Raw genomic sequence first — 25,598 nt, forward strand, 5'->3', positions numbered from 1 at the left:
ACAATTACAAACAAAGTCAAATAAAGATGTTGAATACAAACCAAAAACTTTTTCTGCAAGCATCAGAGATGTTGCACGATTCTTGTTACCCAAGTAATTTCATAATCATTTTGAGTCATTTTTCTTCTTAATTCACAATTCACATTTTTCTTCTTAATTCACAATTCACATTTTTCTTCTTAATTCACAATTCACATTTTTCTTCTAAACTCATATTTTATTCTACAAACCAAGTTACATGCTATCCCTTCTGCAAATCATCTTCCTCAATTCCATCATAATCACCTATTCTATATTGTGTTTTACATGTGTTAAGTTATATCTATAATACCTCAATAAATAAATAAATATACACAAATTGCGTGTACAAATTTAATCACACGTATTATTAGCTCTTATAATAATTATTTAAAAAACATAAAATAATTTTTTAACAGATGGATGTTGCATAAACATTTATACTTGATACATCTTTATTATTACTTGAAGAAATTGACAATATATTTTTATTAAATTTTTCACTCTATTAAAAATGAAAACGATTTCAAATATTGATATAGTAGAATTTAGGTAAGACGTATTATCAATGATTTTTTACACTACTTTATAAATATTTGTTGGGATTGTTAATGACTATTCACCCATTACATGTTAGTAACTTTTACTTTGTTAACGTGTTAAAAACTATGTACCACAAACATAACAACTATGTACACAGACATGGATATAAAAATCATATAATATCTAAAATATAAAATACGGGACATGAATCTATATATTATATAATTATGCATTATATAAATTGACAATAAGAATTTATGTGCACGAGTCTATTTTAGATTATTTTTTGGAGCAAATTTTTTTTTCATGACTAGTTTAAAAGGATTTGTTTTTTATTTTTATAATCATAATAAAAATTTATACAAAAAATTTGAGTTTCTAAAAAATTAATGTATTTTTTTATTTATAAAATTGTGTTAGAACCGTACTAGAATGGTCAGAAATTCAACAAATACTTTTTGAATTGAACACTTCAGATATATGTGTCCTACAAGTATCATACGATACGAGTGTTAATGTCCGATACAAGTATCCGACACCACGTCATTTGAAAAGAGAAGTGTCTGAGCTTGATAGATTAAAAATTACTTCAATTTTTAATTCAAATAACCATTTAAAGAATTGCTAATTTTCAATTAAATTCAACAACATACATAGCTTGGGAGCCATATAAATATGCAATGGGGCTGTGGAAGAGAGTGAAAGAGAGTAAAACTGAAAGATGAGTTTTCTCGCGGGAAGGTTAGCTGGGAAAGAAGCAGCGTATTTTTTCCAGGAATCCAAACAAGCCGTAGGAAAATTAGCCCAAAAAATCCCTATTTCTAAGACCAACAGCAACAACAACAACAACCTAAACTTCCACGAAGAGCATGATCATGCGGATGTGCTTCCAGAGGTTCTAAGACACCATCTTCCTTCTAAAGTGTTCAGAAATGAAGAAGCTACCTCTTCTTCCTTCTCTGCCTCCAAATGGGTTCTTCCTTCCGATCCAAAAATCCATTCTTCCGTATCCCCTGACGCTCTCAATCCTTTACGTGCTTACCTTTCCCTGCCCCAAGTCACTTTCGGCCCCAAAAGGTTCCTTCTTCACTCTCTGTTTCAATTTCCCAATGACTTGTACCTCATCAATCAAATACCATATGCATAATGTTTTCCCATTTGAATTATATCCTTTAGTTTTAATTTGAGCTTGATTTTTTTGTATTATCAGTATAAAAAATTCTATACTTTCTAAGTATTTAAGAATCATCACAAGAATGACTTTTAAGATAATTATTGTAAAAATTAACAAAATTATTGCAGTTTGGGATTGAATAACAATGGAAAATTGTTTTGAACTGATAATATACCCTATTTAAACTTTTCAATTTTAGAATCTGGGTTCTAATAGGCAAAGAAGCTGGTTGTGATTCTTCTTCTTCTCTTTTTTATGTTTAAAATTGGTGGTTTTGTTCAGTTGTTTATACACGATGGTTTGGTTGCACAGGTGGCAACTGCCTGAAGGTGAAAACGCAGTTTCGGCCTCAACAGCTAATGAATTGCGTCAAGATAGGTACGCCACTCATGTTAACCCGGAGAAATTGAAAGCTGCTGGTGAAGGGCTTGCACATGGTACATTTCATTAGCTTCATGATGTGCTGTATATATTCTTGATCTTTCATCGCTTTGTTTTGCCCTGTATTGTAAATTGTAAGTGTTTTAAGCAATTCTCAATATTTGTAGATAGATGGTTCTCTGATGCAACATCAGGGAAATAAATTGTTTTTCTCACCGATGAATATGTACATTTTGGACTTGGTATCTACTTGACAAGCTTAATGTCTCAATGGAATTTATAGTGGAATATGTAGCTGCAAATGCTTGAAGGAAAAATCAGCGTATAGAGAAGGTCACCGTAACTTATGGTCATCCTATGATTACTTTGTAGAATGAGATACTCCGAGTTTAACTTTGATTAAATAGGTGGAAGTTGAAATAAAAATATATTAAGCATCAATTGTTTTCTACTAAGCAACTTAGTCCATCCTGTTTAAGTTGATGCAGTAGTACAAAAGAGGAAGGTGTCGGAGGAGTTTAGGTAATTTTATTGGGTCAAGAGAGTGTATTAATAATTTGAGGGAGGAAAGTTGTGGTACTCAGGGCATATCCCATGATAGTTGCTTATAAGTCATAAGGGTTTCTTAAAAATATAATATTATTTTAATATAGGTCCACCACATGCATGAATTGCTTAAAATTGAAGAGAGCTGTTTATAATTTATAGGCAATTCATATGTTTAGGACTTGATACTAAAATAATGTTTTTATTTATGAGTAACTCCCATATGCTAGTTTTGTCATCAACTAAACGAGCTAGAGTTAAATGTACACAGTGTCCCTGTAATTGTAGAGAAACTATTAGTTGTATGTGATTTTAAATTAGCAATGTTGGGAAATTTAATTGAACCATCCTCAACTATAGAGCTTTAGACTTTTTAAGCTGTGTTTTTTCACTTGTTGGGGGTGTTTTATATTTTGAATATAGATATTGTGAATGAGGGAGAAGGAATTGAGTCATGCAATATATGTTGTTCTACTGGAGAAAGAACTGGTGGATACTGTTTGGGCAAGTTACCTTTCTGGAATAAAAAAAGGTTTAGGGTTGTGTGTGTAGTAATAGAGTTAATGAAAAATCAAAGTAGGCATCACTTTTTCTGCTTGATTTTCCAGTAAGTACAGTTCAGGTGGTTATTTACTTCATTAGACATTGACTCATGACTTCATTCAGATTTTGTGGTGCTTATATCAATAATGCTGTTAAGGAAAAAAGGTTTCGGGAAAATTCTTTGGGGATGATGCTTATGTTTTCTAATGCAATTTTTTAGTTGGAAAAGCTTTTGCTGTTGCCACTGCATTTGTATTTGGTGGTGCTGCATTGGTGTTTGGTATGGTGGCCTCCAAGTTAGAGCTGCATAATGTAAGTGATTTTTGTTGAAAATATATGCCTAGCTATCTGTAATTTGAATTTGAATGAGTTCATTTTTAGGAGTTTTTTTGTTATGTTTCAAATTTTAGGATATTGGTCAGATAAGGATATGATCTATTATTTTGATTAAAAATATATTTTCCATACAAAATACCAACACAATATGTTGATCCTAGAGTTTAATATGTAATTTTTCTCTCTCTCTCTCTTGGTTATGTGTATTTTTTTTAAACTAGTTAAGTAATCCACTAGAATGTCTACCTTGATCCATTTTCATTCATCATTCTTCATAAATTATTCATCTTGTTGAATGACATTAATGACCATAAAATTCATGTAAGCCTTTGTATTGTATCTCAATACCTGTTTTTTTTTTCTGTTTATTCAGTTGTATTAATAGATCTCTATATTGCCAAATAAATTGTCCATTTTAGTTTGTTGACTTTTTATCGGAAATTTTTGTTGTTACATTACAGATCAATGACATAAAAACTAAGGGAAAAGACTACGTTGAGCCACAACTTGAGAATATCAAAGAGCAATTTGCTCCCTTCAAAATATGGGCAAGTTTAAAATTGTATTTCTTCAATCTTCTGAACATTTCAACTCACAAGCCTAACTCAAAACTTGGATTTGCAGGCTGAGAATCTGTCAAGAAAGTGGCGTATGGAAAGGGAAGATGTTAAACAGAAGACTATCGTAAAGGAGCTATCTAAAATTTGGGGTACAAAAACAACAGATTGAGATTTACAATTTGTATTTGTTTTCCCTTTACTTTAGCTGGTTTGGAAATTTGTGGCATGGCATGGGCATCCAAGGTGGATATATTGGATGGAGTGTTGTTGTATCTGTAAATGTTTAGAATAAAAGTAATAAAAAGTAGTGTGTATCAATAATTAAGATAGTAGTAAATGGAAGAATGTGATTTTGGTTAATTCAAAAAAATTTGCCCCTGCTATTTCAGCAGACCAGACATACTGTTAAGGTTCTGAAAACCCTAATTTGTTGCAATGAAGATGACATTTGGCAATTTGAGATCAATGTATGTCCATGCAAATTACACAGGTTATACTATAACATAAGAATGAGATATGGTAGAAAATGTAGCATTATTTGGCATGCTTAGGTTGCTTGAGTTTTGTGGCATGGTTAAGAGTAACGCATACAACATTGTTTGAGGCTATAATCTATGATGTTTTTGGATAAGCAGTAGCCAAGGGAGAATCACGTTTACAGCAGGGAATCATGCTTGAAAAGTGTCAATACATGTTTGGTAGAACCAATTTGCATTCATAATTATGGTTTTGGCAACATGGTGGAAACAACTCGCTTAAATTGTTCTTTTATTTGTTTCTTACTTTTATATTTAAATATTTACAAATGAAAGAATAGTTTATATTAATTTAGAAGCTGAAAGTATTTATATAAAAGACAATATTAGTTACATTCCATTTATGTATTATCCTCTAAAATGATTAGATAAAAATGGAGAAATTATTGTTTATTGGAGAAGATACAAGGGTGAGATACATCGAGATTAAAGAAAGTCTTGAATTGACTAAACATTGTAATGATAAACTCACATAGGAATTTGATGAAACTTGCATAAACATCTCATTCTAAGCCAAATTCTTCCTCTACCTCTATACATTCCATACATTCCACGTGCACCTCCATATTAGTGATAAAATGTCAGTTTTAACCTTTTTTTTAAATTTTAAATAACCCTAAATGATCCATAAGCTCACATTTTTAACCTCAGTTGCATCCGTTTATTTTTCTTTAGATGTAGCATTCGTTGTATTCAACGTTCTCCAATGTGAAGATACTTTTTTTTTAGATTTCTACTTCACTTTTGCACCTCAGGTTTTTTTTTTCTGAATTTTGTCCCTTCCAAAAAAATTGAAAAAAAAATAAGCAAACGAAAATACCAACGTTCACCACCAGCCACAAAACTTACCACAACCATACCAAAGTTCATCACCAGTCACCACCACTTGAAAATGAAAAAGTCACCACATACTCAAAAAGTATAGTTATGATTAAAAAAAATGAGGGGGAAATATGGAGGTACATGGAGAATTTGGCCTCATTCTATTACAAGAATACAAGGGACAAAACGTATTGGACCAAGACCAACTGATAAGATAGAAATATAGATATAACGTTGTTTACAAGCATAACATATACTGGTGATTTGATTTGGTGCTTTCTTTGCATGCTTCGTTTTGGAACACCCTATCAACAATTTAAATTAAATTATACATCTCAGACATACAACTATGCCAAAGGAAGTGGTAAAAAAAGAGTGAAGATCAAGAATGAATGAAGAGTGAATCTTGAGAAGAACCACAAGGGAAAAACCAATTATGCCACCACATCATCCCTATTTTGTAGGTTTGTCTGAATCAAACTTAAAGGTAGTTACTATAACTTATAATCAAGACCAGCTCCATATTTCCAAGCCTCGAGATGCCGCTTCAACTGGAAACTCATCTTGGATGGCAATGTATGTACCAGTGGCCTTGCAATTCATTCAATATGAGCATAGAATACAAGGTGTGTTAATTGGATCTATATGCTTGTTGAATAAATAAGGAAGCTAAAAAGTGGTTTAAGAGAACCTTGTTAAGACTATTACCTCAGAATAGGATCAGCAAAGGTCGATAAAAAGGTGTAGTATCCAAGCCCCAGAAAATGTCTGGACCAATCTAGAAGTACAGGAACACCAACCTGGGACAAGATTAAATTCTTCACCCCCATGTTAAAGAGGTCTCCTGACTAATTATTTATGCTACATATTTTTATTTAACTCCAACTAGGTTCTATATGTTTGAGATGAGAAACTACAACAGATGAACATATATAAATTATGTTTTCATGTGCCATGTCAAGCAAATCAGCGCAGACATATCAGAAGTGAGGATGTCGCATTATAAGTTTTCACTTCAAAGTATATTCATATTTGTCTAATAGATATATAAGTTGCACTTCAAAAATTAAGACATGATATGAGAGTTTCTTGCATCATGAAATACCTGCTTGAATATGGATGGGAGTATTTGAGGATTTGTTAACATAACCAGGCCTAATGTTTTGGAAAGTGGCCCAAACTGTACAACATCCTGTAAATATTATCTTAGGAAAGTCATCATTCCATGTTTAAAATTTGATATGGTTTCTCATCTCAATTAATTTAGTCTTTTGAGAACATCTTACAAAAGACAGAAAAAAAACATATCCACACAGTTTCAGATTGGGACAAGAAGCACACCTGTAGAAACGGTCGTAGCACTGGATCACCAAGCCTCTGCAAAAACGAAGGATAAAAAAGAAGCAATAGTAAGAAATAACATCAAAATAATCTCAGTCATGAGAGAAATATACTACCTGCATACAACTAAAATTGGTATAAAGAAGTTCATTAATAAAATCTGCAGGAACATTGGACTGTTTCTTTGCTGACATTGCTCTTTGGAACAGCCATGAAGCACTCAAGTTGGGCTGCAGGATACATAATCTTGGTCAGGTATTTAGTTTCATACTACAAATTCTGAAACAGTCAAACCTTTGAGAAAAGTTGGAAAGTACCATGTAAGGGTTCAGCAAAGACAAGTTGTATGAGTCAAGATAATCACCATTGATTGCTTCATGTATTCCTTCATTACAATAAAGTGGAGAAAAAAAGAATCCGATTATCTCAATAGTGAACCTATTTTTTTGTACTTTTTGTTTGAACAAATTTCTAAATCAATTTCAGCTACATAACATTTTACTAAATTAGGTGTTCCAATGTTGCTGAAGACAGAAGCAAGGCAAAGAAAAATCAAGGTGAGGAGTTCCATAAATACTCAGAAAAACAATCAGATTCACAGTTTAAGGTCTCAGTTTAAAAAAAAGTAACTCCTGTCCTACAACATTGCAACAGATCTGTTTCAACTAGTACAAAAATGTACATCAGAAGTTTAAAACTTCACTGAAAGACTTACCAGCTGACAGTCTCCCAAGGTGCCTGGTCAAACTTCCAAATCCACCAAATGAAACAGGTGATTGTATGCCACTGGCATCACCAAACTACGGAGAATAAAGCTTGATTGCTTTAATATTAGTCAATAGATCATCGATGACTTAATTTTATTATTTTAGAGGCTTCAGATGTGTAAAACGTAATTTACCTGTAAAACTCTGTTAAAAGAAGCTGGTAGCGGACTGCTAGGTGCTCCATATCATCATCAAATATTGTACGTGTGATATTAAAAGAAATTATAAGTCGAGATACAAGTAAATAGATCCAAAATGAGTTTAAAACAAACTTAGGGAATTGAATAAGTTAGGTGGAGACAAAGAAAACGTCAGGTTTTTAGATAATTTTCTCATATGCAATACATGTCTTGAAACAGTTAGAACTTGGATGGTTCATTTATGTCCACTTAATGGAGTAGCATTATCTGGCTGTGACAGATTAGTCAAAGAAACAATGAAAAATTCCGAGACATGATGGAACAGGCACAAGGAAATGAAAGTTAAACTTATTTAGTATCATTCACATTAAGATCATTAAGTTGCCAAGTACAACACATGGTTCAAATTCTTACAGGAATCTTGAATTGTAAAAGCCAAAGGAACTAAATGAATACGTGCTATACTAATAGTAATAAAATGTTTAAAATCAGACAACTAGCTGCATCGCTTTCATGTGTCAACATTAAGAGAAGCAAAAGAAAACAAATTGTGTTTGTGTGAGATAAGAGAGTAACTGGAAGCATTTAGTAGAACTTATCAACTGATTTGTAGATACATATTCTAATACAAAGCATTACCTCTCGCGATATGTGGGAAAGATTCCATAAATAATTCGTAGTATCTCTAAATCATCAAGTGAAACATCCTATAATGAAAAAATTGCAAATTGACGTCAGTCAAACTGAGAGCAACAGAATACTAGCATAAAAGAATGAATCAGGAGAAATGTAAAAAACTTTTGGTAGCTTGTATGACTTCAAAAAAACATTATATTTGAATAGTGTAAACCTTTATGGATTAGAATAGCCATTACAGAACTCAGCACAGAACTCTTTAGGACATAGAAAAAAAGGCAAAACTGGAATTGATCTCTAACTACTAGAAAAACAGAAACTCTTATGGACTAGAATAGCCATTACAGAACTCAGCACAGAAACTCTTCAGGACATAGAAAATAAAGGCAAAACTGGAATTGATCTATAACTACTAGAAAAACAGAACGGAGCAGAAAAGAGATAGAAGAAAGCAAAACTGATCTTTTGACATTCTAATTTTGCACTCAGATGTTCACACTTTGAAATTTTACAGCAAGAACTTCCATAGAAAGTCCATGAAGCCCCTAGTTAGGTAAAACAAACAGCAAATTGTGTCTAAACTCAAAGTAGATATCATGAGCTCACGCGTACTGCTTATTTTTTTATTCTAAACTTGCAAAGTTTAATTAATCTTACAAGGAAAACAGAAAAATACAGAGGCATTAAATATATAAATATGACTGCTAAAAAATATAATTGCCAAAAGTAACATAACATAAGGGTACACACAAAATTTTGTGACTTGATAGCTGATACACAGCACGGACTTCCATTTAAGCTTCTAGTATGGTTGTAAAGATCGGGAAATTGAATAAAAAAATACTTCTTCTTCACCTTGTAGTTAATTTTTTCTTAAAAATAGTGTTTTTTATTAGAGAAAAGGGAGAAAACACAAACGAGGGGGAGATACAATGTCCTTCAAAATGGAGAAAATAAAGATCAAGACACATGAGAGAGCATGATGAAAGAAAGAAAACTAGCCTGGTATTCTGGCATCAAATCCCAGTATTCTTCTAATAATTCTTCCAATTTTGGGGATCCAGGTTGAGGTTCCACATAAGTGAACATATAAGTAGTACGGTCCAAAGGACCCGAGCCTGCTGGAAATGCCTGTGAAAATTTCAGTGAAACTTCTTAGAAATAGAGTATGAGAGGATACTATGTTTCTATTGATATAGTAAAAGGTACCTCCCAAAACAATTGTGCTTTTGAGTCTCCGACTTTCTTTACTGATGAACTGCTAAATATGACATCACTATTGGAGTTTGTCTTAAAGCCACGTGCACATGTTCCAACAACAAGGCAAACACCATCAGGCTTTCGCCCACCTCTTATCTGTAAAATCATTGAACATGACAATCGGAAGAAACTTCAGGACAAGGTTTTAATTTTAATACTCAGTACGTACTTATTTCATTAAATATCATGTGTAGAACTTTAATCAACAGAATTTCTTTTATATTTTCAAGGTACTTTTCAGTCTCATTCTTGTTAGTGTTGATTTTTACAATAACATTGGATAAAAGAGACCATCATTGAGAAACTTAGGGGGCTATTTATTTAACAAATATTCATATAAAATGACAGTGAATGTTTCCTGCATATGCATGATAGAACTACAGCAGAAGACCCAGAGAGAACTTATAAATGACAATCAGTGCTTGTATTCCATGAAACATGTGCAAACATCCTTGTGATAAAACTGTGAAAATCATAAAATATCTGTTAGAAAGCACCGATGAGTATAAATATATTCCTGACCTGTTTTACAATAGGGGAGAAGTTCCCCATGGCATCAATTATGAGACGAGATGACAATATTTTGTCCCCAGAAAGTTTCAGAACCTGAAAAGAAAAATAAACTGGGGTTCATGCTTCACAATCTCCGTATAAAATAAAAATTAATATTCATCAGTCACAAATTAATTGGTAATTTAAAACTTCCATTGCAATGCTAGGTTCATGTATTCTCTGTTTTCATGCTTCACTGTCATCCTCAATCTACTGTGCACATATTTTTGTAAGACTTTCTTTGTGTAACCTTTTGATGATTATCCACAGTTAATGGTGTTTATAAATGCAAACATGTATACATAATTTCAACAAAAAATTGAGACATCTGAACAGGCTACACGGCCTAGAATGGTGTTTGGTGTAATTATGATAATTCATCAATAATAGAATTTCATAAAATAATAGTTAAGAATTTATGGTTGTGCTAGAATAACTAGTTCTAGAGGTTACGGTAAACTCACTGCTGCATCCTCATATACATTAATGCAGGAGACGCTGCATTGCTCAAAAATGACTCCACCGAGTGAGATAAACCGTGTCTTTACAATCTCTATAAGCTTTTCTGGTCTGCAGTGGCAAATAGCAAAGATGAATGTTTAAGGAAAAGTCTATCTCTTCAACAGAATACTATATTTTACACTCAAATTACTTCATTGTATACCGTTTGCTCTGTGCCTATAAAATGTTACAATCGAAGTGTTAGTTAAAGAGATTTTGGAAAAAGAAGTAAATTTTCTCTAAAAATTAAATAGTCTAAACATACACTAAATTAAGCATATTGTTCATTGCCAAGCCAGACAAAACAGAAAAGAAAAATATTAACTAGATAAGAACAAATATGAACTTATATATTCATAATTGAAATACAAGAAAACAATTATCATGAGAAGGAGACTAACGAAACACCGAGATTAAGTATGTCGTTCACCCAGATATCCCCTTTCCTTTCAAATCCACATCTGTTCTGCATAGTTTATGAAATTGTCAAGGTGAAGTTGGTAATAAGCAAATTAAAAATAAAATAAAGGTGAGTGTAATTGAGTTTGTAAATTACTTTGAAGTACTAAATTTAATACTTCTTAACAAGTAAGCAATGGTGAATTTAAAGAGGATGAAAATTTTTATGATTCAAGTTAATCACTACAAGAAAATCATGAAATAAAAACCAATTTTAGAGACAAAAAATAATTAGTTGCTATAGTAACTAAATTAGAAACCATTTTAGAGACTAAAAACACTTTTGGTTTCTAAATTAGTTTTTATTATTGTTAACTGATTTCTAAATTGGTATCTAATTAGCTACCAAGGTTTTTGCTACCAAAGCTTGAATGAGTTTCTCCTTTACAAGTTTCTACACAAAAACACTTTGGGTTTTACTCTTGTGATTGACAACTGAATTTATTCTGTTACTAAGTAGATATCATATCACACTTATTGTTGGTACTATTTGATATAGTGTCTATTTGGAGAAACCTTTCTATAACAACTCCTAGAAAAGAAAAATAAGAAGGAAAAATGAAATCACTTTTTCCATAAACAAATTAGTTTATGAATGAGGTAATTTGTAGAAGCTTCTCTAAAATCTGATTTCTAATTCATGTATAAGCTAATTTTAGCTTAATAATTTTTATTTTTCTTTTCTAGAAGTGTGTGTACAAGTTTCCTTCAAACAATCCCAATATCCCTTAGTTGTTAAATAATTTCATCTGGCAGTGCTCTATGTTTTTTTTTTTCTCATTTAATTGTAACTAAGAAGACCCTGTTATCAATCTTTTGCTGTGTTTAGGCATGTGATGTGTGTTCTAACTTATTTCAAGATATTAGTTATGGAGAAATACCTAATCAAGATGATTCTTGCTACAAAGAGATTGGCAACTAAACTGAAGAAGTTCAGGAATTACAGGATTGAATTTCACTGCAGTGGCTCTTTCAATGTCATCTTCTTCCAGGACTCCAACTTCTACAAGTTCCAAAAGCTCCTTTGTTGATATATTCCATTCTTGCTCTCTCTAATGATAAAAACAACACAGACAACTCTAATCAATTAACCCTTCAAAGAATTCGCTTACTCTTTTCATTGTAGGATTGAATGTTGATAACTCAATCAATGAAGCTGAAATTACCCCCTTTAGTGCATTCCTTTCCACAATCGCAACTCGAAGACCCCTAGTGCACAAGGCTGTGGCAACAAAGATTCCTAGAGTGCCACCACACACCAACACATCATATGAACCTTCTGCTTTGTCAGCAAGACCAGATGAGCCAAACAAGCCTGGGATGGTAGAAACAACTTGCTGAGGCTCTTGCACAACTGCAATGAATACATGCGGAGATTACAGAACATATAAAGTTCTTTCATTTCCTAAAGGGTATAAGAATCATTGAATGACATGAACCTTCTTGAGAGGAGCATATGCTTGACCATAGCTTGTCTAATCTTTTCAAGGCTTCATATGAGTATGCTCCACCAGCACCACCAACTTCTCCACTCACTGAAACACTCTCCATAATCCTCTAGAAAAATAAAAGATAGTACAATATTGTTTTACATGATCAACTAATTAAAAGTTAACAATTTTATCATATACAACTATCCATAATCAGAAGACAGTGTAAGAACTTAACACTATAAGTGTTATTTAGACTTGTTACAAAGAAAGCAGAACGTGGCATGACATACTGAAGATTCGGTACCTGGGTTCTGGAGGGAACAGCTTGTGGTCTCAAAAGGAGGGGTCTTTTCTTCTGTGGGAATGAAGTTCCCACTGAAAGCTGAGATATTCCATTAATGGGTTGAAGCCGAAGCAATGACATAACAGAAGAAGCTAAAAAAATTGAAGATAAAGAAGAGAGTAACAGAAGTAAAGTAACTGGTTTTTCCCTCTTCTTCTGTGTTTGGTTCATCGATTATGATTATGATTACGATGGATGAAAAAGGCAACGAATTTGCGCACCACAATTGGACACGTTCAACTTCAACCACCAAAACTGTCTCCCTGTGTCCTTTCTTCCTTTTTTTCTCTTTTTTTTTTCTTTTTACTTAAAAATAAGTAAACCATGACTTAGTTTAGTTCCAGAATTTGTTAAGTGTTGTCAATTGATTCCTGAATTGAAAAAATTAGTCTGCAATTGAAAAATAAATATTACCAAAATCATAATAAATAGACTTTTTCAGTATTTTAAAAACTTATTTAATTTTTTTTTTAACTTTACAAACCCAAATGTTTTAGGAATTAAAGTCACCATTAGTCTGAAAATTTGGGGGATAGAGAGAGGAGAGAGTATCCAAGCTCTAAAGAGTGCACTAATATAGATAGAAAGAAGCATAAGATTTTTTAATATAATAAAATAATTTTTATGTAGGAGATTTAAAATTGTTGAGAAATTTAGAAACAATATTTTAGGACAAATTTTAAAAATATAAGCAATTCGGTTTATATATTTGAAAAAAAGTTATCATGTGTAAGAAAATATAAGAAAAGAAGTTGCATAAATGCAATTCAGTAAGAATAACACTAAAACTCATCCTTAAATAATTTAATGCTTTGAAATATATAATAATAAATATTTAATTTATATAAATTTAGTTAAAAATATTCTTAATTTTTTAAGTGTTTTTGTGTTTTTTTTATCTATTAGTTTTGTTAATGATTATTTTTTCTTAGAGAATATAACTTACGAAATCTTTTTTTCGATCACATTTTTTTAACTACCAAGTTTGTACACTAAACTTCAATGAAAGCATATACAGTTAATTAGTCTTAATTATAAACATATATTTTGTCGAGAAAAGTAGCTTTAAAAACTAAAAAAGTATTATTTTGAAAATAAAAACAAAAAAAAATAAAAAGAACATTATTTAAGAAAGGAAAGAACAAGATACATTAAAAAAATATTTTGTAAAATACTTTTTTATTAATTAAAATTTTTAAAAAATATTATTTTAATATCATTTATTAATTTTAAATATCTGTTTATTTAAATTTATTGTTTAAAAAAATAGATAGAATAAAAGAATGAAAAAATATAAGATTCTCATTTTCCCCTTTAGTTACTTATCTGGCAACAAGAGTGTAACTCCACTCTACTTCAAGGTTTCAACTTTGAGGATAAACCTCACTCTGCTGCTCCCAGTGAGGGTTTATCGTTTAACGGTTTTTCCATACTGCATCTTCAACCCTCCCACTGTTTTGAACTGGTAAAGTCTCAAACTTCAATCATCTTTAGATTCCTTTTGCTCTTCGTAGTTTCTTTTCATGTCAACTTAGCATCGGCGCTTATCAAATATGGAAATCACCTATCATGTGCTCTCGAACAGGGTCTTGTCACCAAACCCTAATTAGGAATCTAGTGTTTTTACATTTTAATTGATTCGTGAATCGTGTGTTTTGGAATCTGAATGGTGTCTCTTTTTCTGAGTGAATGGCAATTTGTTGTACTTAAAAACAATCGGAAGTGAAACATTGATAATTTTCTGAATTTCTGTTCATTTTTCTGGTCCTTCCATTGTTCTGTGTTGCCGGATGCGTTGGTGCTCCGGTTATTTCTTCCCTGGTTATTGTGTATGCTATTGATTTGTCATCTATGATGGAAACGGACACAAAACAACACCTAAATAAAACAAACAAACCCACCTAAAGATGGAAAGAGAACGAGCAGCATCACTACAAACTACACATCCTACTATAGAATCAACAACAGAAGATTATATCATCGTCAGTGTCCCCCTCGCAAATAAAATTTAACAAAGATTGCTCGTGGGAGTTTTGGTTGCTTATGGAGTTATTCAATGCTTAGAACATTAACATTGGAAGTCTTTGAACATATTAAAATCTTCCTTGCAGATTTGTGCTATTTTGGAAGTGAAACAGACTGCGTGTGAACTGTTTAGCAGGCATGGCAAGCTTTTTGACAACATCGGCCATCAGCTATTCTCCTGTCAACAATGGTTCCAGGGGATTTGGCAAGTCAGGGGATTTTTCTAAAGGAAGGTGTTGCATAAAAGCAATGAAGATAGAAAAATCATTGGAGGAATTGTACAATGTGAAAGTGGAAAGAAAAGTTTCTCCTGAGAGACTAACCCAGCTTGGAGTATCAAAATGGTCAGTGTGGAAGACTGGGGAAAGCAGGCTCCCCTGGGATTGGCAGGTAGACCAACTGGTGTACATAGAAGAAGGGGAAGTGAGAGTTGTACCTCAAGGAAGTAAGCGTTTCATGCAATTTTTGGCTGGAGACTTGGTCCGGTACCCAAAGTGGTTTGAAGCTGACCTCTGGTTCGATGGCCCATATCAAGAACGTTATAGTTTCAGAGCATATGGTGATGACTAAAGTAACATGCACTTCCTATCTGGATGTTTCAAGTAATAGATGTGTTTTATAGTTTTAGTCGTCCAGTTCTAAATGTATTTTCAATATATTTGAATGATTGCGATACTTCGCCATAAGATTTGGTCACAATTGCTTATGTTGTATCCTTTTTCATGTTTTGTCTATGCTAGGCAAGACTACCCGATGAGTTAATCCAGACCAACTTCGTATTGCATCATTATACTAAGCTTGCAGATGCAATTTGTTTTTTAAAACCTATCAACATAAATATATATTTTAAGATAATGCAAACGAGTACATGCAAAAAACATCTCTTCATAAATGTAAGGGCACACATTCACTTGGAGCTGTGGATGTGCGTGCTACTTTATATTTGGCAAAACACTCACTGGGTGGGATAATGAAGGGTGTACAGAGATGTATCATTAAATCCCAATCCTTGAAAGGCGACATATATTTCAAAGAACCGAACCCACAATAAATAGGAAAAAGAGTATAATGAAAAGCACCAAATTTCGAACGTGTAATGGCCCCTCTAGAAAAAAATTTACAGGCAGTTCAGCCAGCAAATAAAACACAACTGCCAGAGGGAACAGTACATGTGAACAAAGGTTGGGATCTTTTTCTACAAAAGGCAAGAAATAGAAATTACCAATGTTTAAATTACAGAAAGGTGGCAAAAGGAAATAATTGTTTTTGTATCACTGCATAATCTCAATGGCTAAACTTCTAAACAAACATTGCCTATTATAAACTACATTCCTTATGGTACATAGTACCCATGATTCCAGAACAAATTATGGAGACAAAATGCCCAGAAACAAGGAGCAGCCTGATATCCACACCAACGCCCCATTCACCTTTGTTCCTCATCATGGGGTCAGAACAAACAATTTGGATCTCTGATAGCTCTCAACCTCCGGCAGTAGCCAATTGATTTGCACTTGTTGTGATAGCGACCGAGGACACAAACCTTGAGACAAGGATGGCCTCATTGCTTACAACATTAGCTGCAGCAACATCTTCCAGTTGTTTCCATATGGATTCCCGCTTTTCTAGCTTCTCCCTATTCTTGATTTCTTCTTCTTGAAATCTCATCAAGCACTCGTCAAAAACTGCCTGATCGGCATCAGAGAATATTTTTCTAACATTCAGGGTCAAACTCTGAACAGCTTGGTTCCAATGGCCCCGTATATTTTTCTCCAAAGCAGGGAATATCATAGGCAGTATCATTTTGCTGTTTTGTAAGATCAAATTTCGAATATGGTCATTGTTCCACAGAAACAGAGCTCGTTCAGCTACCTGCCAACAGAATAAAGATAACATCATATACGTACTTTTATAGTGCACTTAAGCTGTGTTTCATTGTTTAGTTTTAATCTTTGAGACTAATTCTTGATAATAAAACTATAGTATGTATTCGTAGCAATGCAGCTCATATAACAAAGAATCCAAAAATCTAAAATCTACAGTTCTCCCAAATGCAAGTTCTAACATAAAAGACAATCATATTAATATATTGTTGCAACATAAGTTCAACTAAAGGAAAATTCAATAATTATTTCATATGAAATTATGAATAAATATCAAATTTCTGAAATTTAACATAAGCCTATAGCAGTCCCAAATACATGTTTTAGAATCTGTTTGAACAAATTTTTCCATAAGAACTTCTAAAAGAGAAACATAAGAAAAAAAATAAAATGAGTTTTACCACAAGTTAAAATTAGTTCATGCATTTGAGAATTTGTAGAAGTTCTCAGTCATCGTCTCTAAATTTTTAACTAATGCATAAGCTAATTTTAACTTATGAAGAAACTCAATCCGTTTTTTCTTCTTATTTTTCTCTTAGAGAAGTCATCATAGAAAGTTGTCCAAACAAGATCGTTATATAAAAGGAAACCATATATAATGTGTTGTTGGCAATATAAGTTCAATTCAAGCAAAATTGAATAATCATTTCATATGAAATTATGAATCATATCAAAATTTCTGAGATTTATACGTAGAGCCATAAGATAACGATATTCTCCAAATGACCATGAAAAGAAGAAGGGATGTCAAGTCAAATACTATCCCCCCAAAAACAAAGAAGAAAAAGAAATGAAGATGAAAATGGAAAAAAAATCCAATGTTAATGTAACATAGTTGGGCTCTGTAGTATCAATACAAGCACTCTTGGTAGAGCTTTTGTTAAATTTATCACAGTTTTAACAATTACAAAATGCATTATATCACGTTATTAACAAGTGTCCTCTACAATAATCTGAAGGACCAAATATGACCCACTACAAACTACCATTTCATAACTTATGAATTTGAACCCCTTTTTCATACAACTTCTGAATATCTCAATCCTGAATGCACAAACAAATTTGCCCATTATTTTGCCAAACTGGATTGCAACAGTAGAAAATTGGATTCTATTATGTTGTTAAGATTTGAATATCATTATATGCTTTTTCTTTTTCATTTTTAATACTTTAGGCTAACTAACTTGCTGATTTAGGATAGACTACCAACCATAAAAAAATCTTATGAATATATTGCACTCTGGCTTTTATGTCCCTAAATGTTAAAAAACCAACCACCACTATTATGACATGTAAATTTAAAGTAGTGAGACTTGATGGTCGAAACCTGAAGTCAATTGAGGTAGTACATCATTACACAGCCACCTACTTACCCAATTTTTCCTGATATATTCTTACCCTAGTATATTCAGATAGTCTTCAAAACCACACCTAGTTTCCTGCTGTAAATTCATACAAGGCCTATCAAAATAAAATTCATACATTTTCCTATTTTAGTCATGCTATCTTGGACCCACACACAGAGTCATGCGCATACACAGAAATGAAATGGCATTGTAAAAATTGAGTAATCTTCAAATATTAGATAGCATTTAAGATAGCTGAGAGAAGCAAAATGGAAATGAATAACATCAGAATACAGATATAAAGAGCTGTGGTGTTGTTAGCAAATGCTAATAAAATGAATGCAGAATTCATAAGAAAATAACGATGGAATTTCATAAGCACCTGAAAGTGTAAGCTATTAAGGCATCTACCAATTCGACGAAATAATGGGATCACACATCTCTGAAACTCTGCTGGTTGAGTTGCCTCTAAAACTTCCTCCAACTCACCAAGGAACATTACCTCCTTTGCACTATTAGTTATCGGCCAATATTTCAAAAGGCCTCTAATCACAGTATCAGCTAGCTTGACATCCTTCTCGACAAACTGAGTAATACAATAAGAAAGCTGTTGATGATAAAGAGAAACGCACTTAGGCTTGTGTAGCGGAATCAGTGCCCGGACAAGGAACAGTTTATGCTCTGCCTTTAAAGGCAAAGCAAAACCATTAATTATGCTGCCCAATATTTCAAGCAACTCTGCAATCCCGCTATGTTTCTCTGTCTCAAATATGAACAAGTAAAAGATATTGTTGATAGCTTTTCTAATGAATGGTCGATGCACCATGAACTTCCCATAAATACGGTGGAGAATAGTCTTCAGGTAATCCCTCTCTCTTTGGTCTTCCGAGTCAAAAAGGTCAAGCAGCTTCAACACAAACGAGTGATCAATGTATCTTTTCGCAAGCTTAGCATCTGTCTCAGGTGAAGCAACAAATCTAAAGAGAAATTCGTACACAATCTGCAGATGAGGCCACGCCGGTTCCAAAACAGGTTCCTCTTCATCAGGCTCACTGATATCTGCCAACTTCCCATCATGATTCGAAGAAGGTAAAGCGCGAAACAAATTGGTTGCTACCATCTTTGTCATCTCCAGCATCGCTGACTCGTTAAACTTCGAATTCACAGATGAAACGTAATCAACAAGCTCAAGCAGAGTTTGCCGTTTGACGTCCTTCTCCTTGAGATGCTTGGCCGGATCATTAAAATCAAACACCACACAGCACATATTCAATTTTCTAATAAAAAGATTCTGCTTCTCCGAGCTAGGGACATCCCTAAAACTAGGCAAAGCCTCATAAACTGTAGAAGCCATTATTGAACCCGATATAGAAGCTGATTTCTTAGCTTGATTGGTATAGTGTTGAGCAATACTCTCATTCCCAGAACGAGACCCAACTGAACCAGAACTCGAAGATTTTGAAGAAACGGAATTCGACTTCAAGAGGGTATTAGAAGATGAGTTCAGTGAGAAACCATCATTAAACCCTCCTTCCCCGTCTGAATTGCCGTGAGATGATTTTGAGGGTTTGCGAGGTATTTTACCTAAAATCTGTTTAATCATATCTAGAGAACCCCCGAAGCCAGAAAAAACCAACCCCAACTTTGTACTAATTAATCAAACTTTCACAATCTCGATCAGAAACATTATCGAACACAATTAATGAAACACGTGGGAGGGTTCGATTTAAGCGGCCCAAATACCCAAATCAGAAACCCGTACCTCAGAAAATAGCAGTGAAAATTGTACTCATAAATTCACGGATTAAGGGTGCAAACGCTAGGGCGAGAAGAAATTGACGGTATGTAGAAGTGGAAAGCACTTACATTGAGAAAAAGCGTGCGAAGAAGGCACGAGAGGGGAAGAAAGCGAGAGAAAATGCAAGAAAATTAGAGAGAGTGAAGTGTAAAGAGGGAAATTGGTCCCAGAACATTAGCCCTAGTGAGAGAAACACGATGATGTGGCCCAAATTTCATACTTCAATTTTACTACTTTTTATAATTTCTTATCATGTGTAGTCTGTAATTATTTATTTTTATATAATCATATTTTCATATAGCTAAAATTAAAATTTATAACAATTATATATTTTAGTTTTTTAACTATTTTTTATCAAATAATTCTTAAATTTTGAAGTTATAATAGTAAAAACATAAAACTTTTTGAAGTAGATTAAAATGATTTCATTTTATTGCGTGTATTGGGGAGCTAAGTAATTTATAAGTTAGTTTAGTATCTTTTTTATATAAAAATATATATATTAAAAGTGTTTTATTAAGGATATTTTGAAAAAATAAATATTAACTTAAAAGTTTTGATTGAAGTAATCAATAAAAAATAATAGAATTTCCACGAGACTTTGCAACAAATTGATTATGGTATGCATTGCAACATTGAAAAACTCTCTTCCACTTATTGGTAAATTCTTCTTAATTTAACTATCTTCTGAATCAATTTTATGGTATAGACAAAGTGATTACTATTTATCATTATTAAGACTCCATTTAAATATGTACTATACAAATAAATTATTTATAAATACTTCTGACTCAGAGAGTATATTTAGTTTTTTTTTTCAAAACATTGTCTGTATTAATAAAATATGAAATTATAATGATTTTTTTCTATAAATATAATATAATTCTTTTAAAACTCATGTTAGGCACATGCATGTTCCATCATATGAAAATAGCATGAAATAATATATATATATATATATATATATATATATATATGAAGAGACTAACCAAACTGATATAAAGAAAAACAAAAAAAACTAGTTTAAAAAAATTAAAGAAAAATAAAATAAAGATAAGAAGAGAAAGAAAAGAACTTTCACTTTCTCATATATACTCAGTTTTACTCCACTTTACACAAACACAATTTATTTACATAATAATTAAAAAGAAAGGGTTAATTATATGATAAATGAATTTAGAAATCATTTCAATAGTTTAAATAATTAAGATTAAATTTTTGGTTGGGATAATTAGGATTTAATTTTTTTTATTGGGTTTAAAGTTGAGTGAAAATAAAGCATTATAGAAAAATTCAAAATATTTTAAGAATAAGGGTGTAAAAACTTATAAAATTTAAGGATTTTATAAAATTCAGAATTTAAGAAAAAAAATTATTTTAAAGATAGAATTAATTTGTCTTCTTTTTTATTTTTCCCAATTTTTTTCTCTTCTCACTTCAAGGAAAACTATATTCTTTCCTTTTAAAAAAATTGTAGATTCAAGCTACTAAAACACAAGGTTTTAATGTCAATTCTGAAACAAATTCTTTTAAGGAAGTTTTTTTTCTTCTTTCTCTCCATGTAAGTTTCAATTTCTTTCACTTTCCAAATTTCACTCAGCAAATTCTAATTCCATTAAGTAGATTGCTAATTCTTTTTTGAAAAATTGAAATTTTATTATTTTTTTATTCTGATTATTTCTCTTTAATATTTATAGCAATGATTTAATTTAATAATTATAAGTGGATATTTTTAAAGTTTTCTTTAATGTTTGAAAAATTGGCATTTAGTAAAAAATGATTTATTTAATGAAATATGTTAGATTGATATGAATAACAATTAGCCTAAGTGGAGTTTAGTATGTATTGAAGAGTAGAATCATGAACAGAATAAGGTATTAAAGTTTTACCTAACTTCAAAGTCTTTTCTTTCAAATCACCATAATGAGGATTTAAATTATAAGAATTGCATGAAAGTTATTAAATGCATATCTTTGCATACTCACAATAAATTACCTCAATTATACATTTATTAATTGTTAACCTACCAAATGATTATAAAAATACTTGTCTGATCTGTATACCATATTAATGAAACTTCCTATTGTGATATTTCTATATTTCAATTATTAACTATCAATGTTTATTATTTTATATTTTCTTATGTTTTCTAAGTATTTATTTGATTTAATCTATATTTAAAAAAGTAACTTTAATTTTACGTGGAAAGTTTTTATGTCGAACTTCCTTCGTTTTATAATTTAAGATAAGATTTACTAAATTAATTTATAAATGAAACCTAAAACACAAAATACTTTTTAAAAATTAATTACATATTTACTTTTTTTAATGCACTAAGTGATTATAAAAGTACTCACCTAATTTATGAATCAAATTAATAAAATTTATCTTTTATCTTGTTTTGGTTACTGGGAATAATAAATATATTTAGCATACTTTTGCCTTTCGTTACTTGTATTATTAAGAAAAACACTTGCCAAATTAGTAATTTTTTCTCTTACATTTTCATTTTTCAATTATTAAAGTTTTATTCTTTTTACATTTATAAATATAGTTATTTATTCAATTTAATATATATTTACCAAAGTAACCTCTATTTAGTTTTATCCGGAACTTTTTTTTAAAAATAATACAAGATAGAAAACATATTTCATGTATCTTTCCTTCTTCCTTTTTCAATGTATTAAGTGACTATATATCATATTCACTTTCTTAATTATTAATTTTCAATTTTTGTTCTTTTTTATGTTTACTAATTTTATTTATTTAATTTAATTTAATTTATATTTACAAAATTACGCTTAATTTTTGAAAATTAGTTCTTCAGTACATACTTCTTTTCTTTTATAACATAAGATGCTCGTGAATAGTAACATTACTTTAAAAAAGTCATGTTCTCTCCTTTTATACAAATATTTTTCTCCATAAACTGTGTACTAAACTAAATGGTCCTTAACTTAAGGGTGCTAAGAATCAAGTCTTTTATTATGTACTTTAAATTTAAGGGCTAAAATGAAAACCATCATCCTCCAAAATTGGTAACACGCTATCAGGATTTTTAAATGTCCAAATTTATTACTGCATTACAAAGAGATGTCAGTGACATCTTTTTGGGCTATTTATGTATGATTCATAGCCTAGCATGACACTTAACTAGTTCACATGAAAACAGCACCCTAAACAAAAATCCTGAATAATTTAGATAGCAGATACTGAAGATTTAGCATCGATTTTGAAGGGAAAGATGATGCAAGTCAACAGGTTGTCCTTATGATCCTTAAATCTCAGCTTCACATTATAGGTACCCTGCATAAATGCCAATGTTAAATAGATACTAGACAAATAAGTCAAAAGTTCATGGAAAAACAGAGAAGTTGTAAATGAGAAATGTGTCGAAGACCAAAACAAAAACAATCTGAGTGAGGAACCAAAAATAGCATACACGATCTAATAGTTATTTGGATTAACAAGTACCACATTAAGCTACAGGAGTTACACAGCTCAAATGGCCCTTGATTTGGTTAACAAATAATAACAAAAACTATAGAATATGCTTTCTTCTCATGAAATTTGATGAATATCTCATATCCAGATCGACTAGTGATAAAGAAATTTCATAGTATCAGGTCATCTGCTTATCAGAACATCCATTAATATATAATTTTACATATATCTTGTTGGCTTTTGCGTGAATGAGATGTGTTAAAAATCCTAACGATTGTTATTGGAGAGAATGTGTTGAAGATTTCAAATCTACTGATAAAAACAATAAAAACATTTCATAGTATATAAGGGGTGTAAAACTTCATAGTATATAAGAGGTGTAAAACTTATTAGGCTTAAAAACATGTATTAGTTGGAAGAGATGAAACCAGAAATTTCAATCGAGATAACTTAATATCATTGTGACTTCTACAATTTATGATTAGGACTCATGAGGAAAGTATTAGCTAACCAAATTGAATTAGGAGTTACAAAACAAAACTATTATTAACAGTGCACCGAATAATCATTTCTAGTGTGGTTTTCTGTGCTAAACCAAGCCATGGTTGTTCAAAAAGTATCAATGAACTAAACAGAACCATGAACCAAACTGAGTTTACTTAAAAGAAACCAACCGAGGAGCAATGCACCAAACCAAATGTGCAGTTTAGGTAAACTGTTTCCAATTCAATTTGGTGCGAGTAAACCATTTTTCAGTCCATTGAATTCATTCTGTTTGTACTAAACCAAACCAGGACTACTTATTACTACCATTATTCACATCATAAAAGGAAAAGTATCAGTTCGGATTTGCGGTGCTGAATAATGCCATAATATGTAAATGAACCGATGCCACAACACTATGAATAGTATATAGTATGAGTATATGGGGGAGACTAACCGGTGGGGTAACTGGAGGCAATAATTCGGTGTGAAGTAGCAGAAAGTTGCCTGCAGCCACTGGACAGGGTGTTTCCTCACAGAGATCATGGAGAAATGTAGCAGGTGGCCCTTCCACTCCAACATATGAAATTTCATAAATCAAGTCCCCACTTTGAATTGGTTCAGCTGCATGAATAACATGCACAATCTCCACTCATTAATAAGCAAAGTTAATAAGAAAAACTTCAAAAACATGATGCTTTCTACCAATAGAATAGCCATATTAAGCTTGTACTCAAACCATAGTACTTAATCAACTCGTTTAAACATAATGCATTGAAAGAATAGCATAAAAATACAGAGCCAGAAGATTATAGAAATTGAGGGGAAAATGAGAAGAAGCATCAGCACTCACGCGTGTAAGCTGGGATCTTAAAGGTGAATGGAACTCCTCTCTCCACAGGGTCAGGTAATATTTCCACTCCACTCACCTTCACAGCATAGTCTGAATTGGTATCTGCACAGCACAAAATTCAAATTAAAAGAGAGGGAGCTAACACACCAACGTTTCTGATTGAAAAAGAAACTAGTGTTTGAATTTCAAACTCCTGACAACTTTTTCATTCCACTAACTTATTTGTTAATAAAATAATATAAAAGCAAGATTCAACGGGTCATCTGTTTGATTTCACAGGGTAGTGCTGTTTTCCATCAACAATAACCAGAAATGGTAACTGAAACCATTACAGTCTATAGAGTGGAAGCTTCAGCTGCCTCGTAACTAAGATGATGCATGAAAGGTAAATGCTGAAGAATGAAACAAAAAAAGTGAAGTTAAAGTTAGTTCAGTAAATTACCGCAGTATTTGAAAGATGGGTGTGGAGCATGAAATCGAGCTTCAGCATTGAAAGAAGAAAGCGTGAGAGTGATGAATGCTAGACAAAAAGAGAAGTATAGAGTGGTAGAATAGTAAGCAGCCATGGTTTTGGAAGTAGCACGGAAATGGTATTCACACTGTATTATAATCATATATATATAGATAGATAGATACGATAATATCAATATAATAATAACGCGTTGCACGGAGGTAATTACTAGTAATGAAAAGAAAACTCTCAACGACGTCGTTCAATTAATTAAATATTGTGATGGCAACTGATACATGAATTTTAAATTCAATCATAATTATTTTTAGAAGGTGATATATTAACACGACAAACAGTAGAAAACATTCCTTTCACAGTCTAATAAAATAATATTTTAATAATATTTAATTTTAAATATTATTAT

General features: G+C 31.8%; 5 protein-coding genes across 13 annotated transcripts; 2 read left to right on the forward strand and 3 right to left on the reverse strand.

Moving 5' to 3' along the window:
* The first annotated feature begins 1,228 nt into the window (after positions 1–1,228).
* On the forward strand, positions 1,229–4,567 carry LOC137826483 (coiled-coil protein). Its single transcript, XM_068632460.1, has 5 exons — positions 1,229–1,638; positions 2,048–2,172; positions 3,426–3,517; positions 4,003–4,089; positions 4,166–4,567. Exons 1-5 carry the CDS (start codon positions 1,283–1,285, stop codon positions 4,268–4,270), a joined length of 765 nt encoding a protein of 254 aa, XP_068488561.1. The 5' UTR covers positions 1,229–1,282; the 3' UTR covers positions 4,271–4,567.
* Positions 4,568–5,546: 979 nt separating this feature from the next.
* LOC137825486 (Lycopene beta/epsilon cyclase protein) lies at positions 5,547–13,143 on the reverse strand. Of its 8 annotated transcripts, none has more exons than XR_016514704.1 (18): positions 12,853–13,143; positions 12,555–12,672; positions 12,282–12,469; positions 12,060–12,167; positions 11,058–11,122; positions 10,620–10,725; positions 10,126–10,209; positions 9,553–9,699; positions 9,346–9,474; positions 8,347–8,414; positions 7,702–7,735; positions 7,516–7,615; positions 7,118–7,185; positions 6,917–7,030; positions 6,801–6,836; positions 6,565–6,651; positions 6,168–6,259; positions 5,547–6,050 (listed from the first exon to the last, which is right to left on the reverse strand). XR_016514704.1 is itself a non-coding variant. In XM_068631152.2 (18 exons), the coding sequence occupies exons 1-18, from the start codon at positions 13,060–13,062 to the stop codon at positions 5,954–5,956; spliced, it is 1,836 nt and encodes a 611-aa protein (XP_068487253.1). In that variant the 5' UTR covers positions 13,063–13,143; the 3' UTR covers positions 5,547–5,953. The 8 variants fall into 8 exon arrangements, 7 of the variants coding, with proteins under 7 accessions (XP_068487253.1, XP_090149840.1, XP_090149841.1 ...); XM_068631152.2 differs by having other exon boundaries at positions 7,516–7,600; XM_090293714.1 differs by having other exon boundaries at positions 7,516–7,600; positions 12,282–12,430; positions 12,853–13,142.
* A 1,073-nt stretch (positions 13,144–14,216) lies between these two features.
* Positions 14,217–15,706, forward strand: LOC137823545 (RmlC-like cupins superfamily protein). Of its 2 annotated transcripts, none has more exons than XM_068628735.2 (2): positions 14,217–14,356; positions 15,003–15,706. In XM_068628735.2, exon 2 carries the CDS (start codon positions 15,055–15,057, stop codon positions 15,484–15,486), a length of 432 nt encoding a protein of 143 aa, XP_068484836.1. In that variant the 5' UTR covers positions 14,217–14,356; positions 15,003–15,054; the 3' UTR covers positions 15,487–15,706. The 2 variants fall into 2 exon arrangements, with proteins under 2 accessions (XP_068484836.1, XP_068484837.1); XM_068628736.2 differs by having other exon boundaries at positions 14,220–14,356; positions 15,053–15,706.
* A 260-nt stretch (positions 15,707–15,966) lies between these two features.
* On the reverse strand, positions 15,967–20,159 carry LOC137823544 (serine/threonine protein phosphatase 2A 59 kDa regulatory subunit B' gamma isoform). The gene is made up of 2 exons (XM_068628734.2): positions 18,528–20,159; positions 15,967–16,788 (listed from the first exon to the last, which is right to left on the reverse strand). Exons 1-2 carry the CDS (start codon positions 19,746–19,748, stop codon positions 16,399–16,401), a joined length of 1,611 nt encoding a protein of 536 aa, XP_068484835.1. The 5' UTR covers positions 19,749–20,159; the 3' UTR covers positions 15,967–16,398.
* Positions 20,160–22,998: 2,839 nt separating this feature from the next.
* On the reverse strand, positions 22,999–25,316 carry LOC137826236 (MD-2-related lipid-recognition protein ROSY1). Its single transcript, XM_068632130.2, has 4 exons — positions 25,166–25,316; positions 24,724–24,825; positions 24,328–24,494; positions 22,999–23,249 (listed from the first exon to the last, which is right to left on the reverse strand). Exons 1-4 carry the CDS (start codon positions 25,287–25,289, stop codon positions 23,142–23,144), a joined length of 501 nt encoding a protein of 166 aa, XP_068488231.2. The 5' UTR covers positions 25,290–25,316; the 3' UTR covers positions 22,999–23,141.
* Positions 25,317–25,598: the final 282 nt, after the last annotated feature.

Source organism: Phaseolus vulgaris, chromosome 8 (assembly GCF_051622355.1).
Source record: "Phaseolus vulgaris cultivar YP4 chromosome 8, ASM5162235v1, whole genome shotgun sequence".
Classification (NCBI taxonomy): Eukaryota; Viridiplantae; Streptophyta; class Magnoliopsida; order Fabales; family Fabaceae; genus Phaseolus; species Phaseolus vulgaris.

What these genes read in the sequence shown, in the direction of transcription:
- LOC137826483 (XM_068632460.1), top strand. Translation starts at nt 1,283, where the DNA reads ATGAGTTTTCTCGCGGGAAGGTTAGCTGGGAAAGAAGCAGCGTATTTT. An exon ending in GTCACTTTCGGCCCCAAAAG is followed by an intron (nt 1,639 to 2,047) that starts GTTCCTTCTTCA and finishes TTGGTTGCACAG; the next exon opens with GTGGCAACTGCCTGAAGGTG. An exon ending in TTGCTCCCTTCAAAATATGG is followed by an intron (nt 4,090 to 4,165) that starts GCAAGTTTAAAA and finishes TTGGATTTGCAG; the next exon opens with GCTGAGAATCTGTCAAGAAA.
- LOC137823544 (XM_068628734.2), bottom strand. Translation starts at nt 19,748, where the DNA reads ATGATTAAACAGATTTTAGGTAAAATACCTCGCAAACCCTCAAAATCA. An exon ending in TTAATAGCTTACACTTTCAG is followed by an intron (nt 16,789 to 18,527) that starts GTGCTTATGAAA and finishes TTCTGTTGGCAG; the next exon opens with GTAGCTGAACGAGCTCTGTT.
- LOC137826236 (XM_068632130.2), bottom strand. Translation starts at nt 25,289, where the DNA reads ATGGCTGCTTACTATTCTACCACTCTATACTTCTCTTTTTGTCTAGCA. An exon ending in CCCATCTTTCAAATACTGCG is followed by an intron (nt 24,826 to 25,165) that starts GTAATTTACTGA and finishes TGTGCTGTGCAG; the next exon opens with ATACCAATTCAGACTATGCT. An exon ending in TAAGATCCCAGCTTACACGC is followed by an intron (nt 24,495 to 24,723) that starts GTGAGTGCTGAT and finishes TTATTCATGCAG; the next exon opens with CTGAACCAATTCAAAGTGGG.
- LOC137825486 (XM_068631152.2), bottom strand. Translation starts at nt 13,062, where the DNA reads ATGAACCAAACACAGAAGAAGAGGGAAAAACCAGTTACTTTACTTCTG. An exon ending in CTGCAGTGAAATTCAATCCT is followed by an intron (nt 11,123 to 12,059) that starts GTAATTCCTGAA and finishes TAAACTATGCAG; the next exon opens with AACAGATGTGGATTTGAAAG. An exon ending in CTTTGCTGAACCCTTACATG is followed by an intron (nt 7,031 to 7,117) that starts GTACTTTCCAAC and finishes TGTATCCTGCAG; the next exon opens with CCCAACTTGAGTGCTTCATG.
- LOC137823545 (XM_068628735.2), top strand. Translation starts at nt 15,055, where the DNA reads ATGGCAAGCTTTTTGACAACATCGGCCATCAGCTATTCTCCTGTCAAC.